Below are 25,140 nucleotides of genomic sequence, written 5' to 3' on the forward strand. Positions count from 1 at the left end.
ACCATCACCTCAGTCTCTCCAGCCAGACTGTTACAAGAAACCTGGTTACTGGACATAACTGCTTGGGATTGATTTCAGAGCTTCTGCATCTCTGCTCACAGGTTGGAATTGGCAGCGCTAGGGGTGGTATGCTAATCCTTGCCTCCACTTACGCGCTTGCACGCTGCGACCCCAGTCCACCGCAGCGGTTGCTGTTTGTGTGGAGGGCAGACCTGCATAGCGTGACACACCCCCTACTTCGTCACACGCAAGGTGGCAGGTGAGGATTACTTAGAGGCCGATGCCAAAGACATGCAGCGGATGCCTGTAAGTCTCTTTTAGCACATTGGGCAGCGCTTTTTAAAGAAATGTATGTTCCTTTTCACTTTTTACGTTCCTGCTACATTTTGTTTTTAATTCCTAGCTCTCACCTCTGGGGCACTAGGCAGCTCCAATTACGCACTTGCACGCTCCGACCCCGGTCCACCGCAGCTATTGCTGTTTGTGTGGAGGGCAGACCTGCATAGCACGACACACACCCTGCTTCATCACACGCAAGGCAGAAGGCGGGGATTAATTAGAGGCCGATGCCACGGACGCGCAGCGGATGCCTGTATGTCGCGTTTCGCACATTGGGCTTCGCTTTTTAACCCTTTCCATGCTCATGACGAGCTCAGCTCGTCATGAGGCACAGTGGAGCTGTGCTGATGACGAGCTGAGCTCGTCATGAAATGATGTAAATCTGAAGTCTTCAGCACCGGAGGGGAAAATGTGCAGCAGCGATGTGGTTAAAGAAATGTATGTTCTTTTTCACTTTTTACATTCCTGCTATGTTTTGTTTTTAATTCCTAGCTCTCACCTCTGGGGCACTAGGCAGCTCCACTTACGCGCTTGCATGCTCCGACCCTGGTCCACCGCAGCTGTTTCTGTTTGTGTCTGTTTCAGCTGTTAGCGCATAGCACAACACCCCCCTTGCGTTGTCATACGCAAGGCGGCAGGCAGGGATTACTGAGAGGCGATGCCACGGACGTGTAGTGGATGCACGCAATGGGTGTGCCGCTGGCGTACCTAAGGCAAGCCCGTCTGCGCCCGTCCGAGCCTGGCCCGGGCCTAGGGCCAGAACCCCTAGTCCTCCCCCCATTTGCCATCAGCACTACTCCAAAGAACATCTGCTTAGCCTTTATCAAAAGGGAGCTGACCCTCACTGTGTGCGTTTAGCGGCTTTTGGAAATAGCCTAGTTTGCCCATGCGGTTGTAAACTGCCATTAGAACAGAATATCAGGGGACCTTACCGCTTTCAAGAAGTCAGGAATACAGAATCGAAGCTTAAAGACAGAATTCAGGAGGCCATGACCCAAGGCTCAAATAGAGCTTCTAGACTTCAATACTCCTCTAACCAATTAAGGGCCTATAGCAACCCTTTGCTCCCCGAGTGTATATTCAGGAAACATGGCGGAAAAATGCTCTAGTTGCGGCTTCTCCCTAGAGATTGCTCAAGGCCACACAAATATTTTCAAGGGCAACAAAATTAATAATACTAATCAGGCAACCCCATTTAATAAAGAATTTTCCTTTCTAAACACAAATTGCCACTCTCTCCCAAAGCATAAATCCGATATGTTTGATCTATCGGTTAATGAACAACCAGACGCCGTTTTTCTTACGGAGACTTGGCTCCATGAGAGCTCTGGCCCTGATGTTGCTGCTGCCCTTCCATATAACTATGCAATAGTTAGGAAAGATAGACCGCCTGATTCATCATGCTCCCGTTTTGCGAGGTCCTAATAGCGATTCATAGCGAATCGCTATTAAGGACTCGCAAAACGGGATTCATGTAGGAATATGCAATAAAAATGCGATTCCTTACAATTCCTTATTTGCGATTAGCTAATTGCTAATCGCAAATAAGGAATAACTCGCCATTCATTCCTACGGGCCAAAAGGCCCATAGGAATGAATGGGGAGTATTCCTTATTTGCGATTAGCAATTAGCTAATCGCAAATAAGATTGCGATTTGAAGGGTGCCAGGGGTGTCCACAGGACACCCTGTAGCACCCCTCAAATGAAATTTCACACAGGTGTTGCACACACACATGTCCAAAGGACATGTGTGTGCGCAACATGCAACTTAGAAAAATGCTTTTAAAAGCATTTTTCTAAGTTTTTGCTATTTACCGAGAGGTCTGACCTCTCGGTAAATAGCGGCCCGAAATTGCGAATTAGCAATTTAAAAATGGTTGATGAATTGCATTTAAGGAATCTCAAATAGAGATTCCTTAAATGTAATTCCTCGCAATTTAGCGAATTAGCAATTACCGATTTTTGCATTTGGGATGATGAATCCCAAATGCAAAAATAGCGCTCGCAAAGGGCCAGATTCTCAGAATCTGACCCTTTGCGAGCCGATTTGGCCTTGATGAATAAGGCTGAGAGTTTCTAGGAATGGTGGGGGTATTGCCATTATTTTTAAAAAGGACTACCAATGCAAATTTGAAAATCTATTGTTTCTGAATTGTGAGGCAGCTCTATTTAAGCTGGCCCAGACCCCGAAATTCACCTTTTCTGGTACACTCATATATCGCCCACCTGGACCACCTGCACTTCTTTCCCTGGCCTGATAACTCCTCTGATTATGAGTACTGCCATTTTTTCAATTTTGGGTGATTTTAATTTACATTTGGAGGATCTGACGTGTAAAACTAGCACTAATCTTATCTCTGATTTGGCAGCACTAAATATTAACCTACTTAATTCTGGCCCAACGCTCGAGGCGGGCCATTTGCTGGACCCCATCTTCTCCAATTTATCTGGCATTTACTGTTCCCCAGCACTTCCTCTATGCTGGTCAGATCACTTTATCACTAAGTTTTGTCTGAAACCCCCTGAGAATTTTTTCACCTACTACTTCTGTCTCAGGAACCTTAACTCGGAATTGGAAAAAGCTAGACGTAACTGCTTTAAATAGGATTTTGTGCTCCCACATGCCCATTTCTAAAGATATGGTGAATACGCTTTCCACTTTGGTGCAAAAATGGCTTCTCAATGCTATTCATATCTGTCTACCTCTTTAAAAAAAAGGGCCTCCGGCACCCTGGTTCACCGAAACTCTGAAAACAGAGAAGGCCAAATGCAAAGTAATGGAACGTAGGTGGAGAAGGAATTATACCCCCAAATCCAAAAATAGTTATAAAACAGCCAAAAAAATGTATCATAATCTATGTAGGACAGCCCGTGCTGAATATGTTTCATCCACCATCTCTGATGCCCTGAACTGTTCAAAAACACTATTTAGTATGGTTAAGGAGCTCGCAGGTTCCAAAACTCAATCTAGGCCCCCTTCACTCAATAAACAGCAATGTGAGGATCTGGCTACCTTTTATGTCCAGAAGGTCGAGAAAAATTATTTGGACATAGTGCGTGTGCAGTGTGATAACCACCCTCTCCCTCAAGCAACATCTGCACCATCCTCTTCGGACACTATACTTTTTGATTAGGATAGGGCGCCTAACATACCTCCTAACCAGCTGGACACGTGGCCCTGGTTAAATGCAGCTACCTTTAAAAAACTTTTAGATAGCATTACATCAGGATCACCTAGGGATCCTCTGCCCATCTCCGTGCTTCAGCAGCTGGAGTTGCCATCTTTGCTTGTTGTCATGGACCTTTTGAATGCCCCTTTGCAGAAAGCCACTGTTCCGCCAAACTGGAAACACGCTATGGTGCTCCCTCTCCTCAAAAAGGCCAATGCTGATCCCGATTTACCCTTCAACTATCGTCCCATTTCACTGCTGCCGGCCTTTTCTAAAATCTTAGAGAAACATGTTCACACAAAGCTCTCTCTTTTTGTAGAAACCCAAGGGTTTCTTCATCCCTCTCAATCGGGCTTTAGAGCTGGTTTCTGTACGGAAACTACCCTGTTTGGGGTATCGGAAATACTGCGCTGTCATCTGGATGCTGGAGACACAGTGGCCCTCATTTTGCTGGATTTAAGCGCAGCAGTTGACATGGTGTCTCACACAGTGTTAGCCAAAACTTTAAGATCTCTAAGCATCTGTGGCTTAGCTATAAACTGGCTCACTTCTTTTCTCACAAATTGCACTTTCCAAGTCTTTTCCTCTACAGCTAGTGCATACTTTCACTCATTTCCCCATGGGGTACCTCAGGGCTCCATTTTTAGCCTTTACGCTTCAATATTTACGTCAGACCTCTAGCTGACGATGCGGAAGATGCTGGGCCGACCCTGTTCTCGTATGCAGACGACTCCCAGATCATCTTCTCTCTTTTAATGAAGAGTACGGCCGGGCCATCACCCCTTCAGTTGGGCCTGAGCAAAATTGCATCTTGGATGCAATCAAATTACTTCAAACTCAACGGTGAAAAAACGGAGGTTTTGATACTTGGGAAAAATAAGGATATCTGGGGTCCTCAACATTGTCCTTGTGTGATGGGTGACTTCCTTTACCTTCCTGTCAAGTTCGCAACTTGGGCGTCATTGTGATGACTTGCTCAGCATGCATCATCAAGCTGTCACGGTAGAGGCTACATGTTTTACCACCCTGAAGTGGCTAAAAAAGATCATCTGGATGCTACCAGAGGCCACTCAGGGAACGGTAGTTCAGGCACTGATCACCTCAAGACTGGACTACGGAAATGTTCTGTACCTGGGTTCTAACAAGGAGGTGACTCGTAGGCTGCAGATGGCCCAGAACTCCGCTGCAAGGTTACTTTGCTGGGTTCCTAGAGCCTCCTCTATCTCTGGCCATCTACTAGATTTGCATTGGCTCAGGGTGGAGAACAGAATCAAGTTCAAAGCCCTGAGCAACATGTTTAAGATTAAAATAGAGGTTGCCCCTCAGTACTTGAAATCTCTGGTTAACCCGTATATCGCTCCTCGAGATCTCCGCTCATCCACTCAGGGGAAAGTCTTCATGCCTAAAATGAGACTATTTTGGATGGGTGGAAGGTCTTTTGCATATCTTGGTCCCTCACTTTGGAATGCCCTGCCCATAGCTCTACGAAACGAAAGAGTTCGTCCAATTTCGCAAAGCATTGAAGACTTGTCTCTTTAACTAATAACCTGTAAGACGTTTTTTTTACACAGTGTCTGATCTGCCATGGCCCTGGGAAACCCTTCTTGGGTAGCTGTTGCACCTTATAAATTCAATAAATAAATAATAAATAAATAAATAAAATGTTTATTGAAGGAATTAGTCTTCTGTGTAAAATATGTGTGTTGCAATGATTAATAGAATGAAGCAAAACAATATTACCAGTGTTATAAGAATGGTGAACAGAATTAATAATTCAACCTTTGTGCATTTTCATTTAATTATATTAATACTTATAATTGTACTCCTACCTAGCGCTGCCTATCCTATGAAGCATAGGGTGTGCAAGTCTTCCAGAATACCTTATAGTGGTCTAACTCCTCATTTGCCTGTGGGTGTATGTCATCTGATAGCCAGTCTTGGTGTACAGCAGGCTGTCATCCTCAGGATAGTGACAGACTCGGCTTGGCTAGAATTCCTACATGGGGTGACCTTGACAACCCATCAACATGCTCCTCTCTCTAAACAAAGGATTGGTGCAGTTTGTATAATGAATTGGGCCAATTTGTTCTGTGCCTGGGCTCTGGTCCGGCTGTCATTGTTGATTCTACCCACCCAGAGCTGTCGCCAAACAGACAACAACAAATAACATTCTGTGGGGTGTACCTAGTTCTTGTACAGATGTTCCAAGGCCTTCTTAATATGCCTACGAAGAATTCTAAGTGTAAGCAAACCATTTGTGTTAGAATTAGGACAAACCAAAATCTAGTTGACGTTTTGAGAGCTCTCCGAGGTTAGTGCCTCAGTAAGGTTTGGTCCAGCCGGAGATTGCTCCTGACCTTTTGTGTTCAACATGGCCGTGTCCTTGATCCTATTTTATTTCTATTGTATAAAAGATTAATACTTGTTTGCAAAGCTCTAGAAAAGACCTGTCAAAGATTAATGTTGTCCTTGTGCCTGCTTTGCTTAATGTAGACAATTATGTCTTACATTCTAATACATCTAACGGACTGAGAGCTTTAGTTGAAAGTTTTATGTCATTAAAGGAAAATGTATATCTTGAGATTAACAATTCAAAAACCAAGCTCATGGTATGAGGACCTAAAAACAGTAAAACAGGAATTATCAGAACCAAGCGGAAATGTATTGAGACGGCCAATCATTTCTCATAATTCTGAATTATTTTTGACTCACTGATCATCTGGTCGGCTTGCTCTGCAAATAGATTTAATTAAAGCTGCTCCTCTGTTGCTATGGGTTTTTGTCTGGACAAACAAATGTTCTTGCTTTAACGAGCCAATTATCTGAGATTTTTGGCCTGGGATAAGATCTGTCGGAATCCTTGGTTCAAGCACATCAAAGCTTCTACCAAAGCCATCAGCAGCCATGACTTGTTAACCTTGCCTCACAGGCTAACTAAGACTGATATTGCTCAGATAAAAAAGCAATTTCGGTCCTATTTTGAATCATGCCGGGAACAGGAGGAATTGGGGAACTATGCTACTGTTAAAACTTCATTAAGCCTGGAACTGCATTTGGCCTGGACTAAAAATCCCTGGGGAAGGCAGCTCTCGTTAAAATTTCAGCGGGGGTCTATAAGATCTTAATCTTTGCTTGGGCAATATGATTCTGCTTCCTTCTTAATTTGTCCTGGCGATGAGACTTCAGCGCAAATGCTAAAGCATTTTTGTCTTTTTCTGCTCTTTTTATAAACCTTTCACAAGGGCATTTTTAAAACAGATTCTTAAACTTGATGGTTTAAAATTGTACAAACCAGCTTTGTAAATTCTTTTTCTTGTTATAGTGTTCAAAGTTTTCTAAAAATAGCTGTGCAAAATCGATTTTTTTGTTATATACTGCCTTTTAATGTTTGTCAACTTTAACAATGTTCTTATCTGTTGTATCTGATGCTTTTATGATTATTTTTAATAATCGATAAGGCTATTTTGATGATCATGCAAAGCAATATTTTTGTCTTGCCCTGCAGAAGAAATCTCTTATGTGCTTTTGTCTTCGGTGGACTAGGAGATGGGTCTCCATTTAATCTAAAGATGTAAAAGGCCAGCCTTACTTTTTCCCAATGAAGATTAGAGATTCTAATAGAAGCCTACAATGGCGAAGAAAAGCTTTTGCACTATACTGCCAACAGAAGTCCTCCTAGAAAGCACAATGGCTTCACAGCCCTTCCTTGCTTTCAATTTACACATTGGAAGTGCAAGTTACGCAAAGGGCACACAACAGTGATATCTTGAGAAAATACGTCCAGAACAGCTTTACAACTAGGTTCAAGTTTTCCTATCAGAAGTGCAATAAACAAACATGTTAACTTCAGCAAGATCACTTTTCTGATTTCCCATGAACAGACTTCCACCATTAAACTTGTCCTTTCTTTTTAGGGATTGAGATGTGCACCCCTATGGAAAATGGCAACTGCACAACTTTTCTGGGAGGACTGTAACATCCTGGAATGTTTGCACACAATGCGCACACTCCTAACAGCAACACCAGTGTATTGGCATACGCGCAAAGGATTCAAATCCACTGTAGTTGCTCAAGTTGTTACTTGAGATCTTTCTCAAGTGAGATACAGTTGCTTAAAATGTTAATCACAAAGCTGAAGTGGTGTGGATTGAATTAAAAAAAATGGTATATGCACTCATACTACTCCAATGGCTTGTGCTAATTGTTCTCAAGGATACAAATGATACCAAAGCTGGTTGGTAGTGATGTGTCAATATTGCACCTTACAATAAATATTGTTATGGCAATAGTTGATGGCACCTTACTATACATAGTGACTAGCAATCCCTGAGGAGTACCAATTGTTTCAAAGTATAGTTTGTGGGGAACTGTTCGTCTGCACAGAGCTGAGGTGTATGGCTTCAAACTAGAAATGTGCCAATCCACTCTTGCTACTTTAGGTATTTTAAAAATAAGGAAATATACCAAAATGTATCGATTTGTGACGAGTCGACACTGCAACTTTTATTAAATGTGTGTTATGAAAGTCATTTATGAAATCCTACTATACTTAGGAATTAGCAGTCACTGAGGACAAAAGTGTCTCAAAGTTTTACTGTTGCAAAGTATTTTAGGTGTATGTATGCTATACTGCCAACAGAAGTTTGCACGGAACAGCTGTACAATGTTGATTGAAAACGTGTTGCACTCTACTACCAAGAGAGGTCCTCACAGAAGAGTACAGTAGAGATGGAGATGGAAAAGGAGACTGAAACGGAGATGGTCATGAAGAAGTGGAAGGAGACAGAGATGGAGACAGATTAAGATGGAAAGCAGCAGTTTCTCTATACTACCAAGAGAGGTCCTCACAGAAGAGTACAATGAAGATGGAGAAACAGCTGCATTAGGTGCATACTACCAACAGAGGTCCTCACAGAAGAATGCAATGAAGATGGAGAGGCAAAGCTGCATACTACAAACAGAGGTCCCCACAGAAGAATGTAATGGAGATGGAGAAGCAAAGCTGCATTAGCTGCATACTACGAACAGAGGTCCTCATAGAAGAGTACAGTAGAGATGGAGATGGAAAAGGAGACTGAAACGGAGATGGTCATGAAGAAGTGGAAGGAGACAGAGATGGAGACAGATTAAGATGGAAAGCAGCAGTTTCTCTACACTACCAACAGAGGTCCACACAGAAGAATGCAATGAAGATGGAGAAGCAAAGCTGCATTAGCTGCATACTACCAACAGAGGTCCTCATAGAAGAATGCAATGAAGATGGAGAAGCAAAGCTGCATTAGCTGCATACTACCAACAGAGGTCCTCAAAGAAGAATGCAATGAAGATGGAGAAGCAAAGCTGCATTAGGTGCATACTACCAACAGAGGTCCTCACAGAAGAATGCAATGAAGATGGAGAAGCAGCTGCATTAGGTGCATACTACCAACAGAGGTCCTCACTGAAGAATGCAATGGAGATGGAGAAGCAGCTGCATTAGGTGCATACTACCAACAGAGGTCCTCATAGAAGAATGCAATGAAGATGGAGAAGCAAAGCTGCATTAGCTGCATACTACCAACAGAGGTCCTCACAGAAGAATGCAATGAAGATGGAGAAGCAGCTGCATTAGGTGCATACTACCAACAGAGGTCCTCACTGAAGAATGCAATGGAGATGGAGAAGCAGCTGCATTAGGAGCATACTACGAACAGAGGTCCTCATAGAAGAATGCAATGAAGATGGAGAAGCAGCTGCATTAGGTGCATACTACCAAGAGAGGTCCTCACTGAAGAATGCAATGGAGATGGAGAAGCAGCTGCATTAGGAGCATACTACGAACAGAGGTCCTCATAGAAGAATGCAATGGAGATTGAGAAGCAAAGCTGCATTAGGTGCATACTACGAACAGAGGTCCTCATAGAAGAATGCAATGAAGATGGAGAAGCAGCTGCATTAGGTGCATACCACCAACAGAGGTCCGCACAGAAGAATGCAATGGAGATGGAGAAGTAGCTGCATTAGGTGCATACTACCAAGAGAGGTCCTCACTGAAGAATGCAATGGAGATGGAGAAGCAAAGCTGCATTAGGTACATACTACCAACAGAGGTCCTCACAGAAGAATGCAATGGAGATGGAGAAGCAGCTGCATTAGGTGCATACTACGAACAGAGGTCCTCATAGAAGAATGCAATGGAGATGGAGAAGCAGCTGCATTAGGTACATACTACCAACAGAGGTCCTCACAGAAGAATGCAATGGAGATGGAGAAGCAGCTGCATTAGGTGCATACTACGAACAGAGGTCCTCACAGAAGATTGCAATGGAGATGGAGAAGCAGCTGCATTAGGTGCATACTATGAACAGAGGTCCTCACAGAAGAATGCAATGGAGATGGAGAAGCAGCTGCATTAGGTGCATACTACAAACAGAGGTCCTCACAGAAGAATGCAATGGAGATTGAGAAGCAAAGCTGCATTAGGTGCATACTACCAACAGAGGTCCTCACAGAAGAATGCAATGGAGATGGAGAAGCAAAGCTGCATTAGGTGCATACTACGAACAGAGGTCCTCACAGAAGAATGCAATGGAGATGGAGAAGCAAAGCTGCCTTACCTGCATAATACGAACAGAGGTCCGCACAGAAGAATGCAATGGAGATGGAGAAGCAGCTGCATTAGGTGCATACTACGAACAGAGGTCCCCACAGAAGAATGCAATGAAGATGGAGAACTAAAGCTGCATTAGGTGCATACTACCAACAGAGGTCCTCATAGAAGAATGCAATGAAGATGGAGAAGCAGCTGCATTAGCTGCATACTACCAACAGAGGTCCACACAGAAGAATGCAATGAAGATGGAGAAGCAAAGCTGCATTAGCTGCATACTACCAACAGAGGTCCTCATAGAAGAATGCAATGAAGATGGAGAAGCAGCTGCATTAGGTGCATACCACCAACAGAGGTCCGCACAGAAGAATGCAATGGAGATGGAGAAGCAGCTGCATTAGGTGCATACTACCAAGAGAGGTCCTCACTGAAGAATGCAATGGAGATGGAGAAGCAAAGCTGCATTAGCTGCATACTACGAACAGAGGTCCTCATAGAAGAATGCAATGGAGATGGAGAAGCAGCTGCATTAGGTGCATACTACAAACAGAGGTCCTCACAGAAGAATGCAATGGAGATTGAGAAGCAAAGCTGCATTACGTGCATACTACCAACAGAGGTCCGCACAGAAGAATGCAATGGAGATGGAGAAGCAAAGCTGCATTAGGTGCATACTACGAACAGAGGTCCTCACAGAAGAATGCAATGGAGATGGAGAAGCAAAGCTGCCTTACCTGCATAATACGAACAGAGGTCCGCACAGAAGAATGCAATGGAGATGGAGAAGCAGCTGCATTAGGTGCATACTACGAACAGAGGTCCCCACAGAAGAATGCAATGAAGATGGAGAACTAAAGCTGCATTAGGTGCATACTACCAACAGAGATCCTCATAGAAGAATGCAATGGAGATGGAGAATCAGCTGCATTAGGTGCATACTACGAACAGAGGTCCTCACAGAAGAATGCAATGGAGATGGAGAATCAGCTGCATTAGGTGCATACTACCAACAGAGGTCCACACAGAAGAATGCAATGAAGATGGAGAAGCAAAGCTGCATTAGCTGCATACTACCAACAGAGGTCCTTATAGAAGAATGCAATGAAGATGGAGAAGCAGCTGCATTAGGTGCATACCACCAACAGAGGTCCGCACAGAAGAATGCAATGGAGATGGAGAAGTAGCTGCATTAGGTGCATACTACCAAGAGAGGTCCTCACTGAAGAATGCAATGGAGATGGAGAAGCAAAGCTGCATTAGCTGCATACTACGAACAGAGGTCCTCATAGAAGAATGCAATGGAGATGGAGAAGCAGCTGCATTAGGTGCATACTACAAACAGAGGTCCTCACAGAAGAATGCAATGGAGATTGAGAAGCAAAGCTGCATTAGGTGCATACTACCAACAGAGGTCCTCACAGAAGAATGCAATGGAGATGGAGAAGCAAAGCTGCATTAGGTGCATACTACGAACAGAGGTCCTCACAGAAGAATGCAATGGAGATGGAGAAGCAAAGCTGCCTTACCTGCATAATACGAACAGAGGTCCGCACAGAAGAATGCAATGGAGATGGAGAAGCAGCTGCATTAGGTGCATACTACGAACAGAGGTCCCCACAGAAGAATGCAATGAAGATGGAGAACTAAAGCTGCATTAGGTGCATACTACCAACAGAGATCCTCATAGAAGAATGCAATGGAGATGGAGAAGCAGCTGCATTAGGAGCATACTACGAACAGAGGTCCTCACAGAATAATGCAATGGAGATGGAGAAGCAGCTGCATTAGGTGCATACTACCAACAGAGGTCCTCATAGAAGAATGCAATGGAGATGGAGAAGCAGCTGCATTAGGAGCATACTACGAACAGAGGTCCTCACAGAAGAATGCAATGGAGATGGATAAGCAGCTGCATTAGATGCATACTACGAACAGAGGTCCCCACAGAAGAATGCAATGAAGATGGAGAAGCAAAGCTGCATTAGGTGCATACTACCAACAGAGGTCCTCATAGAAGAATGCAATGAAGATGGAGAAGCAGCTGCATTAGGTGCATACTACCAACAGAGGTCCGCACAGAAGAATGCAATGGAGATTGAGAAGCAAAGCTGCATTAGGTACATACTACCAACAGAGGTCCTCACAGAAGAATGCAATAGAGATGGAGAAGCAGCTGCATTAAGTGCATACTACGAACAGAGGTCCCCACAGAAGAATGCAATGAAGATGGAGAAGCAAAGTTGCATTAAGTGCATACTACGAACAGAGGTCCTCACAGAAGAATGCAATGGAGATGGAGAAGCAAAGCTGCATTAGCTGCATACTACCAACAGAGGTCCTCATAGAAGAATGCAATGGAGATGGAGAAGCAGCTGCATTAGGTGCATACTACCAACAGAGGTCCTCACAGAAGAATGCAATGGAGATGGAGAAGCAGCTGCATTACGTGCATACTACCAACAGAGGTCCGCACAGAAGAATGCAATGGAGATGGAGAAGCAGCTGCATTAGGTGCATACTACCAACAGAGGTCCGCACAGAAGAATGCAATAGAGATTGAGAAGCAGCTGCATTAGGTGCATACTACCAACAGAGGTCCCCACAGAAGAATTCAATGGAGATGGAGAAGCAAAGCTGCATTAGGTGCATACTACCAACAGAGGTCCGCACAGAAGAATGCAATGGAGATGGAGAAGCAGCTGCATTAGGTGCATACTACACACAGAGGTCTTTATAGAAGAATTCAATGGAGATGGAGAAGCAAAGCTGCATTAGCTGCATACTACGAACAGAGGTCCCCACAGAACAATGCAATGGAGATGGAGAAGCAAAGCTGCATTAGGTGCATACTACGAACAGAGGTCCGCACAGAAGAATGCAATGGAGATGGAGAAGCAAAGCTGCATTAGGTGCATACTACCAACAGAGGTCCTCACAGAAGAATGCAATGAAGATGGAGAAGCAAAGCTGCATTAGGTGCATACTATGAACAGAGGTCCTCATAGAAGAATGCAATGGAGATGGAGAAGCAAAGCTGCATTAGGTGCATACTACGAACAGAGGTCCTCATAGAAGAATGCGATGGAGATTGAGAAGCAAAGCTGCATTAGGTGCATACTACGAACAGAGGTCCTCATAGAAGAATGCAATGGAGATGGATAAGCAGCTGCATTAGGTGCATACTACCAACAGAGATCCGCACAGAAGAATGCGATGGAGATTGAGAAGCAAAGCTGCATTAGGTGCATACTACGAACAGAGGTCCTCATAGAAGAATGCAATGGAGATGGATAAGCAAAGCTGCAGTAGCTGCATACTACAAACAGAGGTCCCCACAGAAGAATGCAATGAAGATGGAGAAGCAAAGCTGCATTAGGTTGCATACTACCAACAGAGGTCCTCATAGAAGAATGCAATGGAGATGGAGAAGCAACTGCATTAGGTGCATACTACTAACAGAGGTCCGCACAGAAGAATGCAATGGAGATGGATAAGCAGCTGCATTAGGTGCATACTACGAACAGAGGTCCTCACAGAAGAATTCAATGGAGATGGAGAAGCAGTTGCATTAGGTGCATACTACCAACAGAGGTCCTCACAGAAGAATGCAATGGAGATGGAGAAGCAGTTGCATTAGGTGCATACTACAAACAGAGGTCCACACAGAAGAATGTAATGGAGAGGGAGATGGACATGGACATGAACATGAAAAGCACCAGTAGTGATAAACTAGCAACAGAAGTTCTCAAAGAATAGCACAATGGAGATGGAAATCTGCTGTTCTGCTATACTACCAATAGAGGTCCCCACAGAAGAGCACAATAAAGATTGAAAGCTGCAGTTGTGTTGTGCTACCAATAGAGGTCTTCAGAACAGACTGCAATGAAAGCTTGTTGCACGATTCCGCCAGCAGATGTCCTCACTCAAGAGTACAAAGTAAATAGAAAAGTTGTTATACTCAACTACCAACAGAGGCCCTCACTGAAAAGTACAATGGAGATGGAAAGCTGCAGTTGCTCTATTGTGCCAAAAAAGATTGTCACGGAAGAGTGCAATAGCGATGGAAAGCTGAAGGGGTGTGGCTGCAACCGAGAAAGTTCATATAGAATCTTGCTACTCTAATGCCTTGTGCTTGTTTCTGAAAAGGATCAATAGATAATACAAAGCTTGTTGACACTGATGAGTCAACATTGCAGCTTACAATATGTGTTGAAGGTTATGGAAATAGTTGATGACACCGTACTTCACAAAAGGACTAGCAGTCACTGAGCTATACAACTGTTTAAAAAGTTGAATTTGTGTTCAACCATTTTTCAATCAGAAAGTGAGTGGCATGGCTTCAAATCAGACTAGCATTCACTGGGGAGTGTGTGTCTAAAATGCTTTATTCATGGGTAACAATTTTTTAGGTTCAAGTAGACATGTGCAAGAGCACAATGCAGCCCCTCAAAGGACCGGCTAAACTGAGCTGGTCCATTGACCTTTATTGTAGCCTCTGTTGGAAAAGAACCTTTTTTGTGTAAGAATGAAAAGACTAATGGTGAAAGACTATTGACTGAGAGGCCCATATATGTATGTGTTTTTTGTATGATATTTTTGGGGAAAACATTGGACTGGTTATATTTTTGGGAAACATGAGACTGGCAAGACAGCTAACTCTGTCTTTAGGCCATACCTAAAAAGAGGCTTGCGCATAGAAAAGGGTGATGCCTTACCCAGTGACTTTTTGGAATCAGAAATTGAGACCTATCTGAATGCTGAGGGAATATCCCAACCAAAATACATAAGCTGAAACAGTGTGGGATGGCCTGCCACCTTTGAATGGACCTGAAACATCCAAAAGGAACAACATTTCTTCAGGACCCACCAATTTGAAGTTCAAAATCAGCTAACCAAAAGTTGAGTTCTATAAGGTCTATTAGACCATTGGAATGTGGAGCACTCCATTGAAGACAATGAGTGCTCCGTGCTTCTAAGTGCGGTAAAGGACTGCAAAGCAACATTCCAATGTTGTTTGAACAAACGCCTTTAAAACCCCTCGAACTCAGAGAGGCTTTTGTTTAATTTATTAGAACATTCTGCCCTCTAGTGGCAGAATGTTCTAATCGCCTTATAGCCCTTCGTAGCTGGGCTATACTGGCTATTAAAGTCCCACTCCCTTGTTAAAGTCCCACGCTGGAGCGGGCCTTTAATAGCCGATATAGATCGCTACAGCAGTCTATAAGTCTATATTGTTCTAAAACAATCAAGATGGATAAAGCAAATGTGTCCTGAATATGCAAACACATAAGCCTACTGCATTGACGATTCACCAAAACGCCCTGGGTAGTGAAAATGACAGGTATCCTTTAAATCCTGAAGATTTCTCCTCATCGCCTCACATTTGTGACTAGAAATTAGTCAGAGTTTAGTTTGCCTGATTTCTTCTCTAAACCCAAGTGATAAGTAAACTACTTGGCCGAGAATTATGTCCTTGTGAACTTTTGGAAACTCTGCAGGCCTGCAGATGTGAAGAGCAAATGATCAGTGACCTGTGCTAGCCTCTTCTGCTTGTGATGTCAATGCATTTAATCTGTCCATGAATAAAAAAAAACATGAATGAATGGGAAGTATTCCTTATTTGCGATTAGCAATTTGCTAATCGCAAATAAGATTGCGATTTGAAGGGTGCCAGGGGTGTCCAAAGGACACCCTGTAGCACCCCGCAAATGACATTTGACACAGGTGTTGCACACACACATGTCCAAAGGACATGTGTGTGTGTAACATGCAACTGAGAAAAATACTTTTAAAAGCATTTTTCTAAGTTTTCGCTATTTACCACGAGGTTTGACCTCGCGGTAAATAGCGGCCGAAATTTGCGAATTCGCAATTTTAAAATGTTTCAAGAATAGCATTTAAGGAATCTCTAATAGAGATTCCTTAAATGCTATTCCTCGCAAATTTGCGAGTCTCTAAATAGCGATTTTTGCATTTGGGATGTTACATCCCAAATGCAAAATTTGCAATCGCAAAGGGCCAGATTCTCAGAATCTGGCCCTTTGCAAGCGCAAAAAAGATTGATGAATCAGGCGGATAGAAACTAAGGCTAAGATTCACTAAGGGCTTGCATAGCCCTTGCATCACGCAAGGTAATGCAAGGGCAGCGCAAGCCCTCAAGTGAAATTAGCTTTACCATGCAGAGTCGGCGGTCATGGCTCTGCGCGACACTGTAAATCTGGAGTAACCCACGGCAGAGCAAGTTGCTGCTTGGCATTACTCTGCAGTGGGATGGCATTCCAAGGGTGGAGTGTGGACTTTCTCCCGCATCCACCCTTGGTTTTTGGTGCATGCCCAGATTTACTACCAGTAGTAACCCTGGGAATTCTTCAAAATGCTGCACCTTTCCAGAGGAGCCGTTACAAGGAGAAAAAAGCCTCAGAGGCTACATTTTGTGCAGGAAGGTGTCCCTGCAACATGGTGCAAGGGTCCCAGCACTTGTGCTTGACAGGCACTAGTGCACCAGTGTAGAGGGATGGTAGGAATATCTTATAGAGCAGGAATTCTTAGTAGAGATGCATGGGGCATATCTTATTAGAACTAGTTATGAGTCAATGTCTTGTGGAGACAAGAATCTCACATGTCAGGATCACTTCCGAAAGGCTCTTGTATATTTTGACCTCTGGTGTGTGGAAATATGCTGTTTTTTCAAGCCCTGATTGTGCCCCCTGATGGCAGCACAAATCCAATCCTCAGCCAAACAGCGGCCTTATATTTTTGCTACTGAGTGGCTTGGGGATAGGAGTGGGAACTATAGGAGTTTACCAAGGACTCCCAGAATTCAGTACTCTTTTATATCTAGATCAGTGTGAAAAGTCATGGTGATTGCATAGGTGCATGCTGCACCGGGCCCCTTGCCTGGCCTTGCCTTACTTTGCTAGACTAACCCTAATGAAGCTCTTGTGTAGATCAGTTATTCACATATTGTGTGAGCTTTCACAGAGTCTGAGACCACCTTGATAAACCAGCTTGTGTCAATTGCAGGACTCTGGTTATGAGGGTCAACTGGATGCTGTTGTTGGCTGGTGGAAAGAATTCATGAGTAGAATTTGATTGCAAATGTATAGAGATGTCACTGAAGGATAATGTCATCCCTCCATCAGGTTTGTCAGTCTTTATCCCAAAGTATACAATAATGTGTGTAAAACTTTTATGAATGCTATTAGTTATCGACTTGTGTTTTTACATTGTATATTTTCTAATGTTCTCTACTACCCAATTGACATAAAATTAAATGTAAAATTTATATCTTGCCCTATGCCTTCCAATACATTCATCTGAAGTTCTGAATCGCCCTCCGTACATGAACTAAAAGTCCATGCTTCCCTTCAACTTTTTAGGGTTAACAAGGTAGAAAGTGTGGCGAGTACATTTACCCATGAACATGGTTTTGAGTTCAGTGTTGAAGCTGAAACAACTTTTGAATCTGATCTCCCCATTGTGGGCAAAGGAAGCATCCGTATGTCTGCAACCACCACCACATCTCATCGTTGGAGTTTTACTGAGGTTAATAAAACTGAGGTATGATATTTCTATCTTTGTGTATTTCTTTTGCTGTTTTGTCGAATACCGATATACTTTGTTTCAGTCAACTCATGCCATTATCTGTTTCTCTATTCTGCCTCCTACTAAGTACTTGCATTGCAATGTGTGAGTGACAATTTCGCATCTCAAAATTACACTGAATCAATAAACATTGTTATGTTATGTCGATTTGTATGGCATGACTTATCACCCGTGAGGATATCCAGGTGCTGGAACGTAGGCAAGGCGGAACTCCTAGTTGAACAGCCAGGTCTTCAATTTCTTGCGAAACTTTATTAGCGAAGAAGTTGTCTTGATGTGCTGAGGAAGTTCCTTTTCAGGTCTTGGTGGCGATGAAGGAGAAGGAGCCACTCCTGACTTGCTTCTGCAGATGCGGGGGACCCATGTAAAGGTGATAGAGGTTTAGAGTAGCTTTCTAGATGGATGGCACATTTGAAGTTGGCCGCTGAGGTATCGTGGTTCTGCATATGGAGGGCTTTGTAGGTGTGGGCGATCAGTTTGAATTGGCAATGTTTCTGGATGGGTGGCCAGTGTAGCTCAGTGAGGTAAGTGCTCCTAGGCACATCTAAGAAGAATCTAGCAGCTGTGTTTTGGATAGACTGGAGTCATTGCTTGACCTGGTTGGAGATGCTAACATAGGGTGTGTTGCTGTAGTCAAGTTTGCTAGTTATAAGGGCCTGGGTGAATGTGTGTCTCATGTGCATGGCAAGTCATGATGCTGAAGTTTCTGGTGTGGTCTGTGGGGTGGATGTGGGTCCTAGTTTGGATGGCCACCCGGAGAAATCCCACGAGCACCTAGTCCTATCTGACATTTTCTGCCCTTACTAGTTCTGCACCTTAAGTTTAGCCTCAGCGCCCGGACACCCCCTCAGGGGGTAGCTGTGCCCTCTTCAAATCTCACAAATAAAAATATTAAATGGAGAGCTCTTGTTTCCAAAGATCAGCAGCTCAATTTTGTCAGTTTTGAGATTCAGGCAGTTTTTCGTCATCATTTTGGCCACGTTGGTCATGCAGGAGGGTAAGTTAGTTCTTCTGGTGTTCTCATCATTGGGGAAGGTGATGAGCAGAGTGTCATTAGCATCCCATACCTCGGCCAGTGTACCAAGGCCTACTTTTTCCCACCATGAGAAGCCCTGAAGACTAGTCATCCATCTCAGTCTAATTCCCTCCCAGTGGGGCATATCTGGTTTGAGTCTCTTGTACCACTTCATCTCTCTACAGAGGCTGTTCCATGTGTCCAGCACTGTAATACAACAGATGCATATGGCTATGATCTCCCATTCTCCACTTGTCCACCTGCACTGCTGGATCTTCTCTTGACAAATACATTCAGTCATTTATTACTGCAACATGCGCTGGCTCATTTTTTCTGCAGGTTTGGTAATGCAGTAACTCTGTCATATTTCGCTCATTGCAGTGTCTGTAGTGCAAAACAGGACTGTCCCCCATCCAGAGCAGCGTCCTTTGTAAGTTTATCTATGTGCAGCACAAGTGTCTTCGGTAATTTAGAAGTGCAATTCTGCAGAACGTACTGCAACAGTATTGCCCATCAGCAACAGGGCAGAATGCTCCAATGTCTGACGTCCCTTTCTAGACTTTGAAGCAGCAGTTTAAGATTAGCTCAGATACGAGATTCTGCAATTTTAGTTATCGATGTTTCCAGGAACTTACAACTATGGTGTTCCACCCATACTGGTAGGGACATCAGGCCCATTCGTCTCCATCCCCCCATGGGAAACAGGAGTGACTTTTCCCAATTAATGGCAAAGTCTGAGATCTCTACAAATATTTGGAATATTTCACTAACTTGGGCGAGCTATTGATCCTTGCAGGTCAGGTAAAGTAGGATGTCATCTGCATATACGGATATACGTTCTTACAATCCCGAGGCTCACGTCCAGCCCCATATTCGGGCATGTATCCTCATGAGGTGCACAAATGGCTCTATTGCAAGGGCGAAGAGCATCGAGAAGAGACTGCATGCCTGTCTCGTTCTCCTCCGATTGGGAAACTCCTGGACATGCTGACATTAATCTTTATTCTGGCAGAAGGTTTCCGGCATAGCAGTCTAATCCAATTAATGCAACAGGGCCCAAATCCCATTCTTGGAAGAAGCAGAAACAGATAAGGCCATTTAACCAAATCAAATGCCTTATTGACATCCAGGAATAATCAATCAATCAATCAATCAGTGACACTTATAAAGCGCGCTACATACCCGTAGGGTCTCAAGGCGCTGGGGGGGGGGGGGGAGGAGCCGCTACTGCTCGAACAGCCAGGTCTTCAGCTTCTTCCTGAAGGAGAGGTGGTCTTGGGTCAGGCGCAGGTCGGTCGGGAGGGAGTTCCAGGTCTTGGCGGCCAGGTAGGAGAAGGACCTTCCTCCTGTAGTCGCTCTTCGGATGCGGGGGACGGCGGCGAGGGCGTGGTTGGCGGATCGGAGGTGGCGTTTGGGAGCGTAGAAGTTGACTCGGCTGTTGAGGTAGCTCGGGCCTTGGTCGTGTAGGGCTTTGTGTGCGTGGGTGAGGAGGCGGAAGGTGATTCTTTTGTTGACGGGGAGCCAGTGAAGGTCTCTCAGATGTCCGGAGATGTGGCTGGTTCGTGGGATGTCGAGGATGAGTCTGGCTGAGGCGTTCTGGATCCGCTGGAGTCTCTTCTGGAGCTTGGCGGTGGTACCGGCATAGAGGGCGTTGCCGTAGTCCAGTCGGCTGGTGACAAGGGCCTGGGTGACGGTCTTCCTGGTCTCGGTGGGGATCCACCAGAAGATCTTCCGTAGCATGCGTAGGATGTTGAAGCATGCCGAGGAGACGTTGTTGACTTGCCTGGTCATGGAGAGGGAGGAGTCCAGGATGAAGCCCAGGTTGCGTGCATGGTCTGTCGGTTTGGGTGCGGTGCCCAGGGCGGGAGGCCACCAGGAGTCGTCCCAGGCGGAGGGAGAGGAGCCCAGGATGAGGACCTCCGTCTTGTCCGAGTTCAGTTTCAGGCGGCTGGTCGTCATCCACTCGGCTACCTCTTTCATCCCTTCGTGCAGGTTGGCTCTGGCGGCGGCGGGGTCGTTGGTCAGGGAGAGGATCAGCTGGGTGTCGTCGGCGTAGGAGATTATGCTGAGGTTGTGTTTGCGTACGATGGCCGCGAGGGGGCTCATGTAGACGTTGAAGAGGGTGGGGCTCAGAGATGATCCTTGGGGGACGCCGCAGATGACTTCGGTGGCCTCTGACTTGTACGGTGGTAGGCGGACTCTCTGTGTTCTTCCGTCGAGGAAGGAGATGATCCATTCCAGCGCCTTGTCCTGGATTCCGACGTTGCTGAGGCGCCGTACTAGGGTGCAGTGGCAGACTGTGTCGAATGCCGCGGAGAGGTCTAGGAGGATGAGGGCCGCTGTTTCTCCGTTGTCCATCAGGGCTCGGATGTCATCGGTGGCGGCGATGAGGGCGGTCTCGGTGCTGTGGTTGGCTCGGAAGCCGGACTGTGAGGGGTCGAGGGATCCGTTCGTCTCGAGGAAAGCGGCCATCTGCTTGTTGACGGTCTTCTCGATGACTTTGGCTGGAAACGGGAGGAGCGAGATGGGGCGGTAATTCTTGAGGTCGGTGGGGTCCGCTGTTGGTTTCTTGAGTAGAGCGCTGAGTTCGGCGTGTTTCCAGCTCTCAGGGAAGATGGTGGTGTTGAAGGATGTGTTGATGATATCTCGCAGGTGGGGTGCGATGACAGCGTCGGCCTTGTTGAAGACGTGGTGAGGGCAGGGGTCGGTCGGTGATCCGGAGTGGATGGAGTTCATCGTGCGGATGGTGTCTTCGGTGCTGATCGGGGTCCAGGCGTGGAGGGTGGTGGTGGGGGGTGGTTGTTCGGTCATGGTGTGCGTTGGTTGGTTGTTGAAGCTGTTGTGTATGTCCGCGATCTTGTTGTGGAAGTATGAAGCGAGGGAGTTGCAGAGGTCTTGCGATGGGGTGATGTCGTTGTTTCCTGCGCTGGGGTTGGAAAGCTCTTTCACGATGTTGAAGAGTTCCTTGCAGTTGTGTGCGTTGTTGTCCAACCGGTCCTTGAATGCTGTTTTCTTGGCGGCGCGGATCAGCTGGTGGTGTTTCCGGGTGGCAAGTTTGAAGGAGGTCCTGTTGTCCGGTGTCGGTTCCCTTCTCCAGACTTTCTCGAGGGCTCGGCAGTTCTTCTTGGAGCTCTTGAGTTCGTCGGTGAACCATGGGGCTTTCTTGCTGCCGGGTCTGCTGGGCGGGGTCCTCAGAGGGGCGAGTTCGTCCGCGCAGTTGCTGATCCACTTCGTGAGGTTGTCGGCGGCCTGGCTGGGTTCGCTGAACTGGCAGGAGGGTGCTGGCTCAGGGAGGTGGCGAGCTGGTCTGCTGTGATCTTGTTCCAGCTTCTGCGGGCGGCCTGTTGCTGGTGGTGGTGGGTCGTTGTTTTCTTGAAGGTGAAGTGGACGCAGCTGTGGTCCGTCCATTGAAGCTCTGTGGCGTGGCTGAAGTCGATGTCCTTGCTGGATGAGAAGACAGCGTCGAGTGTGTGTCCGGCGAGGTGGGTGGGGGTGGACACCAGTTGCTTGAGTCCCAGGTTGGCGAGGTTGTCGAGCAGGGTGCTGGTGTTGCGGTCGTTGTTGTTCTCCAGATGGAAGTTGAGGTCTCCCAGGAGGATGTAGTCAGCGGAGGGGAGGGCATGTGGGCTGACGAAGTCGGCGATGTCCTCGCTGAATTGTGTGCGTGGACCAGGGGGTCGGTAGATCAGGGTGCCTCTGAGGGTGGTGTTCGGGTTGGTGTGGATCTGGAAATGCAGGTGTTCGGCAGTGGTCAGGGAGTTGTCGGTGCTGGTCGTGAGACGGATGGTGCTCCTGTGGATGATGGCGATGCCTCCTCCCATCTGGTTGGCGTTTCGGTCCCTCCGGACGATCTTGTAGCCCTCTGGGATGGCGATGGCGATGTCGGGAGCTGAAGAGGCGTTCATCCAGGTCTCCGTGAGGAAGGCAACGTCAGGGGCTGTGGTGTCTAGAAGGTTCCAGAGTTCGATGGCGTGTCTGTGGACGGAGCGGGTGTTGAGCAGGATGCACTTGAGGTGGGTGCTGCTGGTGTTCGGCTTGGTGGGTGCTGGTGCGAGGCAGGTCCGGATGCAGGTGAACTTGCAGGCGTGGCAGCTGAAGGGTCCGTGGGTACGTCGTGGAGTGGCTTGATGGCATTCTGGGAGTCGGCCGGTGTTGAGAGCGGTGAGGGTGGCGGCGGAGTACGTCAGGCGGGTCGGTCGGGGTCTTCGTGGGCCAGGGGTCCTGGCACTGGGCGCGGTCCAGGCGCGGACGGGCGTAGACGGGCTTACCTTTGGCGCGCCTTCGGCGCACAATCGGCGCGCCCGCTGCGCGTTCGCACGGTCGCCATTTAAGGCGAAGTGCGCGGGTGGGCGGAGCAGCTGGGAGGCGGGAGCGGGGAGGGTACAGAAAAGAAAAAGGGGCGGGGAAAAGCGGCGGTGGCGGGAAGGGAGGGCGGAGGGTGGCGGACAACAAGGAAGGAAACCACAACACGGGGGAAATAAAAATTATACAAAACAGGCACAAATTTTAGACAAAACAAGGGCAAAAACAACCGCAGCGGCGCCAGCCGGCAACCGGCAAACGAGGCAGCAGCGAGGCAGAGGGCAGGCAAGGGGCACACGCAGCAGCTGGTGGCCGTGCGGCGCGGGGGTGTCCCACAAGAAATAACACTTCCCAGGGTTCACCCCCAAGTATCTACTTGCACTATAATATTATGAAGGCCCTCAAGTTAAGCCTGGTCTCATCTCGGTGAAGTCTCTTATGTGCAAGAGAAGTGAGACCCTGTTGTTTCCTTGCTGGACTCATCCAGAAGGGTAGGCTGGATTGCTCTCTGTTCAACCGAATGAAAACTATCTAAACTAAAGGGCAGACTCCATGATAAAGCAAGACGCCTAATGTCTACCTCCCTGAGTCTGAAAAAAAAGAAAGAAAGAATAAATGAAAGAAAATAACTGCAACGAAGAAAATATGGAACGCAGCAAGGAAGGCAGCAAGTAAGAAAGAACTAGAAAGGCAAGGAAGGATAATTCAATTTTTGATTTACCAAAGTACCTTTGCTAAGAACTATATATCACAAATCCTTTGATTTGTAAAAGGCAATAGATGTTTTTACAATAACGTAACTATAGAAAGATAAAATGTTGTTTTTGCACAAGTGCAAAAACAACATTTTGTTCCAACAACAATAATAATAATAGACAATAAATATTGAACAATAGCTTTGTAAAATGATTGAAATACTCGATTCCACTTTGGTCAGATCAACATATTGACTGTGCAACAATGTTCTTCGGGTACCTAAGAAAAGGGATGCATGGAGTGGTTTCTACCTGCACTGCATATGCCATGATGTGAAATGTGCATTGTTTAGGTCTTTCCACTGAAGGTAACTTTTGCTCCATCACTTTGTTTTGCAGACACATTTCGTTCTCAAATCCGATTTTGCAGTAGAGCCGGGAAAGGCTGTCCGTCAAATCGCCAAGGCCACGAAAGCCACGGTTGATGTTCCATACCGTGCCAACATCATCACCATGTTCGGTTGTGAGACCACAATATCAGGCACTTGGAAGGGGGCCTGTTTGTTTGACATCAAAATTAAGCAAGAAGATGCCTAGATGCACCTACAACATCCATGTGTATGCAGCATGCCTTATACACATGGATACAGGTGGCCACACGTCACCTTGAAGTGAAGCAACTCCAATGGAAACCAGATTGTCAAAAGGAGATGTTTGGAAGTGAAATTAACTGCTTACAACAAATGTGTAGCCAGAGTAACTGATGCAAAATAAAAATGATCTAAAATGCTCACAGGTATTTTATTATTTACTGTTTAAACATTTATTTGAGCTAAGCATCTATGTGAGATAATACCAGTTTTATGATTTCATTGTTTCAGAAGGTTAAACCTTCAAGAGCTTTAAGAAATGCAGCCTTTTGCGGAGGCAATAACGGTTGTTAAAGTCCTGAGCCACAGGCAAGGACCAATAACGTGGGTGATGGCCTTTGACAACAGTTGTGGCACGCGGCAGAAGGGCTATGGGAAGATCACACCCACAGGGACTCCAACTGCAATGTTGAGCAGGAGGTCTGCTCCAGCCATTGCTAGCCCTGAGCCACTTAATTCCCTTCAATCAAGCTCTCACCATGTTCTAATTCATGTTATTGCCCAAACTCAAAGATGCTCAGTTTATCAATGTGGGAAAGATTATCTACTAATTGGCAAATAGGCTGCTCTTGTTATACATGGGGAGTGACTTAGAGCTTCAAGTAGAATCTGGTTGGGAGGAGGTTGGGTAGGCAGAAGTTCTGCAGACAGAGGTACAGAAATGGAGCAAGCTTGGAGAAGTGTGTGCACATAGTAGTGTGGGCAGGTTGAGGTGGATCCAGAGAGAAAACCAGCAAGGAGGGGTGCAGTTTTGGAGAGCTGGGTGAGGGCAGG

General features: G+C 45.9%; 1 protein-coding gene across 2 annotated transcripts in view; it reads left to right on the forward strand.

Annotated features, from left to right (window-relative positions):
* Positions 1 to 24,507, forward strand: part of LOC147725947 (uncharacterized) — a 142,864-nt gene extending 118,357 nt beyond the window's left edge. For both annotated transcript variants that reach the window (XM_086960072.1, XM_086960073.1), the window contains 2 exons: positions 17,479 to 17,659; positions 24,116 to 24,507. In XM_086960072.1, the coding sequence (XP_086816198.1) occupies positions 17,479 to 17,659; positions 24,116 to 24,313 (379 nt within the window). In that variant the 3' untranslated portion in view covers positions 24,314 to 24,507. The remainder of the gene's footprint in view (positions 1 to 17,478; positions 17,660 to 24,115) is intronic.
* Positions 24,508 to 25,140: the final 633 nt, after the last annotated feature.

This window comes from Lissotriton vulgaris, chromosome 3_1, assembly GCF_964263255.1.
Source record: "Lissotriton vulgaris chromosome 3_1, aLisVul1.2, whole genome shotgun sequence".
Classification (NCBI taxonomy): Eukaryota; Metazoa; Chordata; class Amphibia; order Caudata; family Salamandridae; genus Lissotriton; species Lissotriton vulgaris.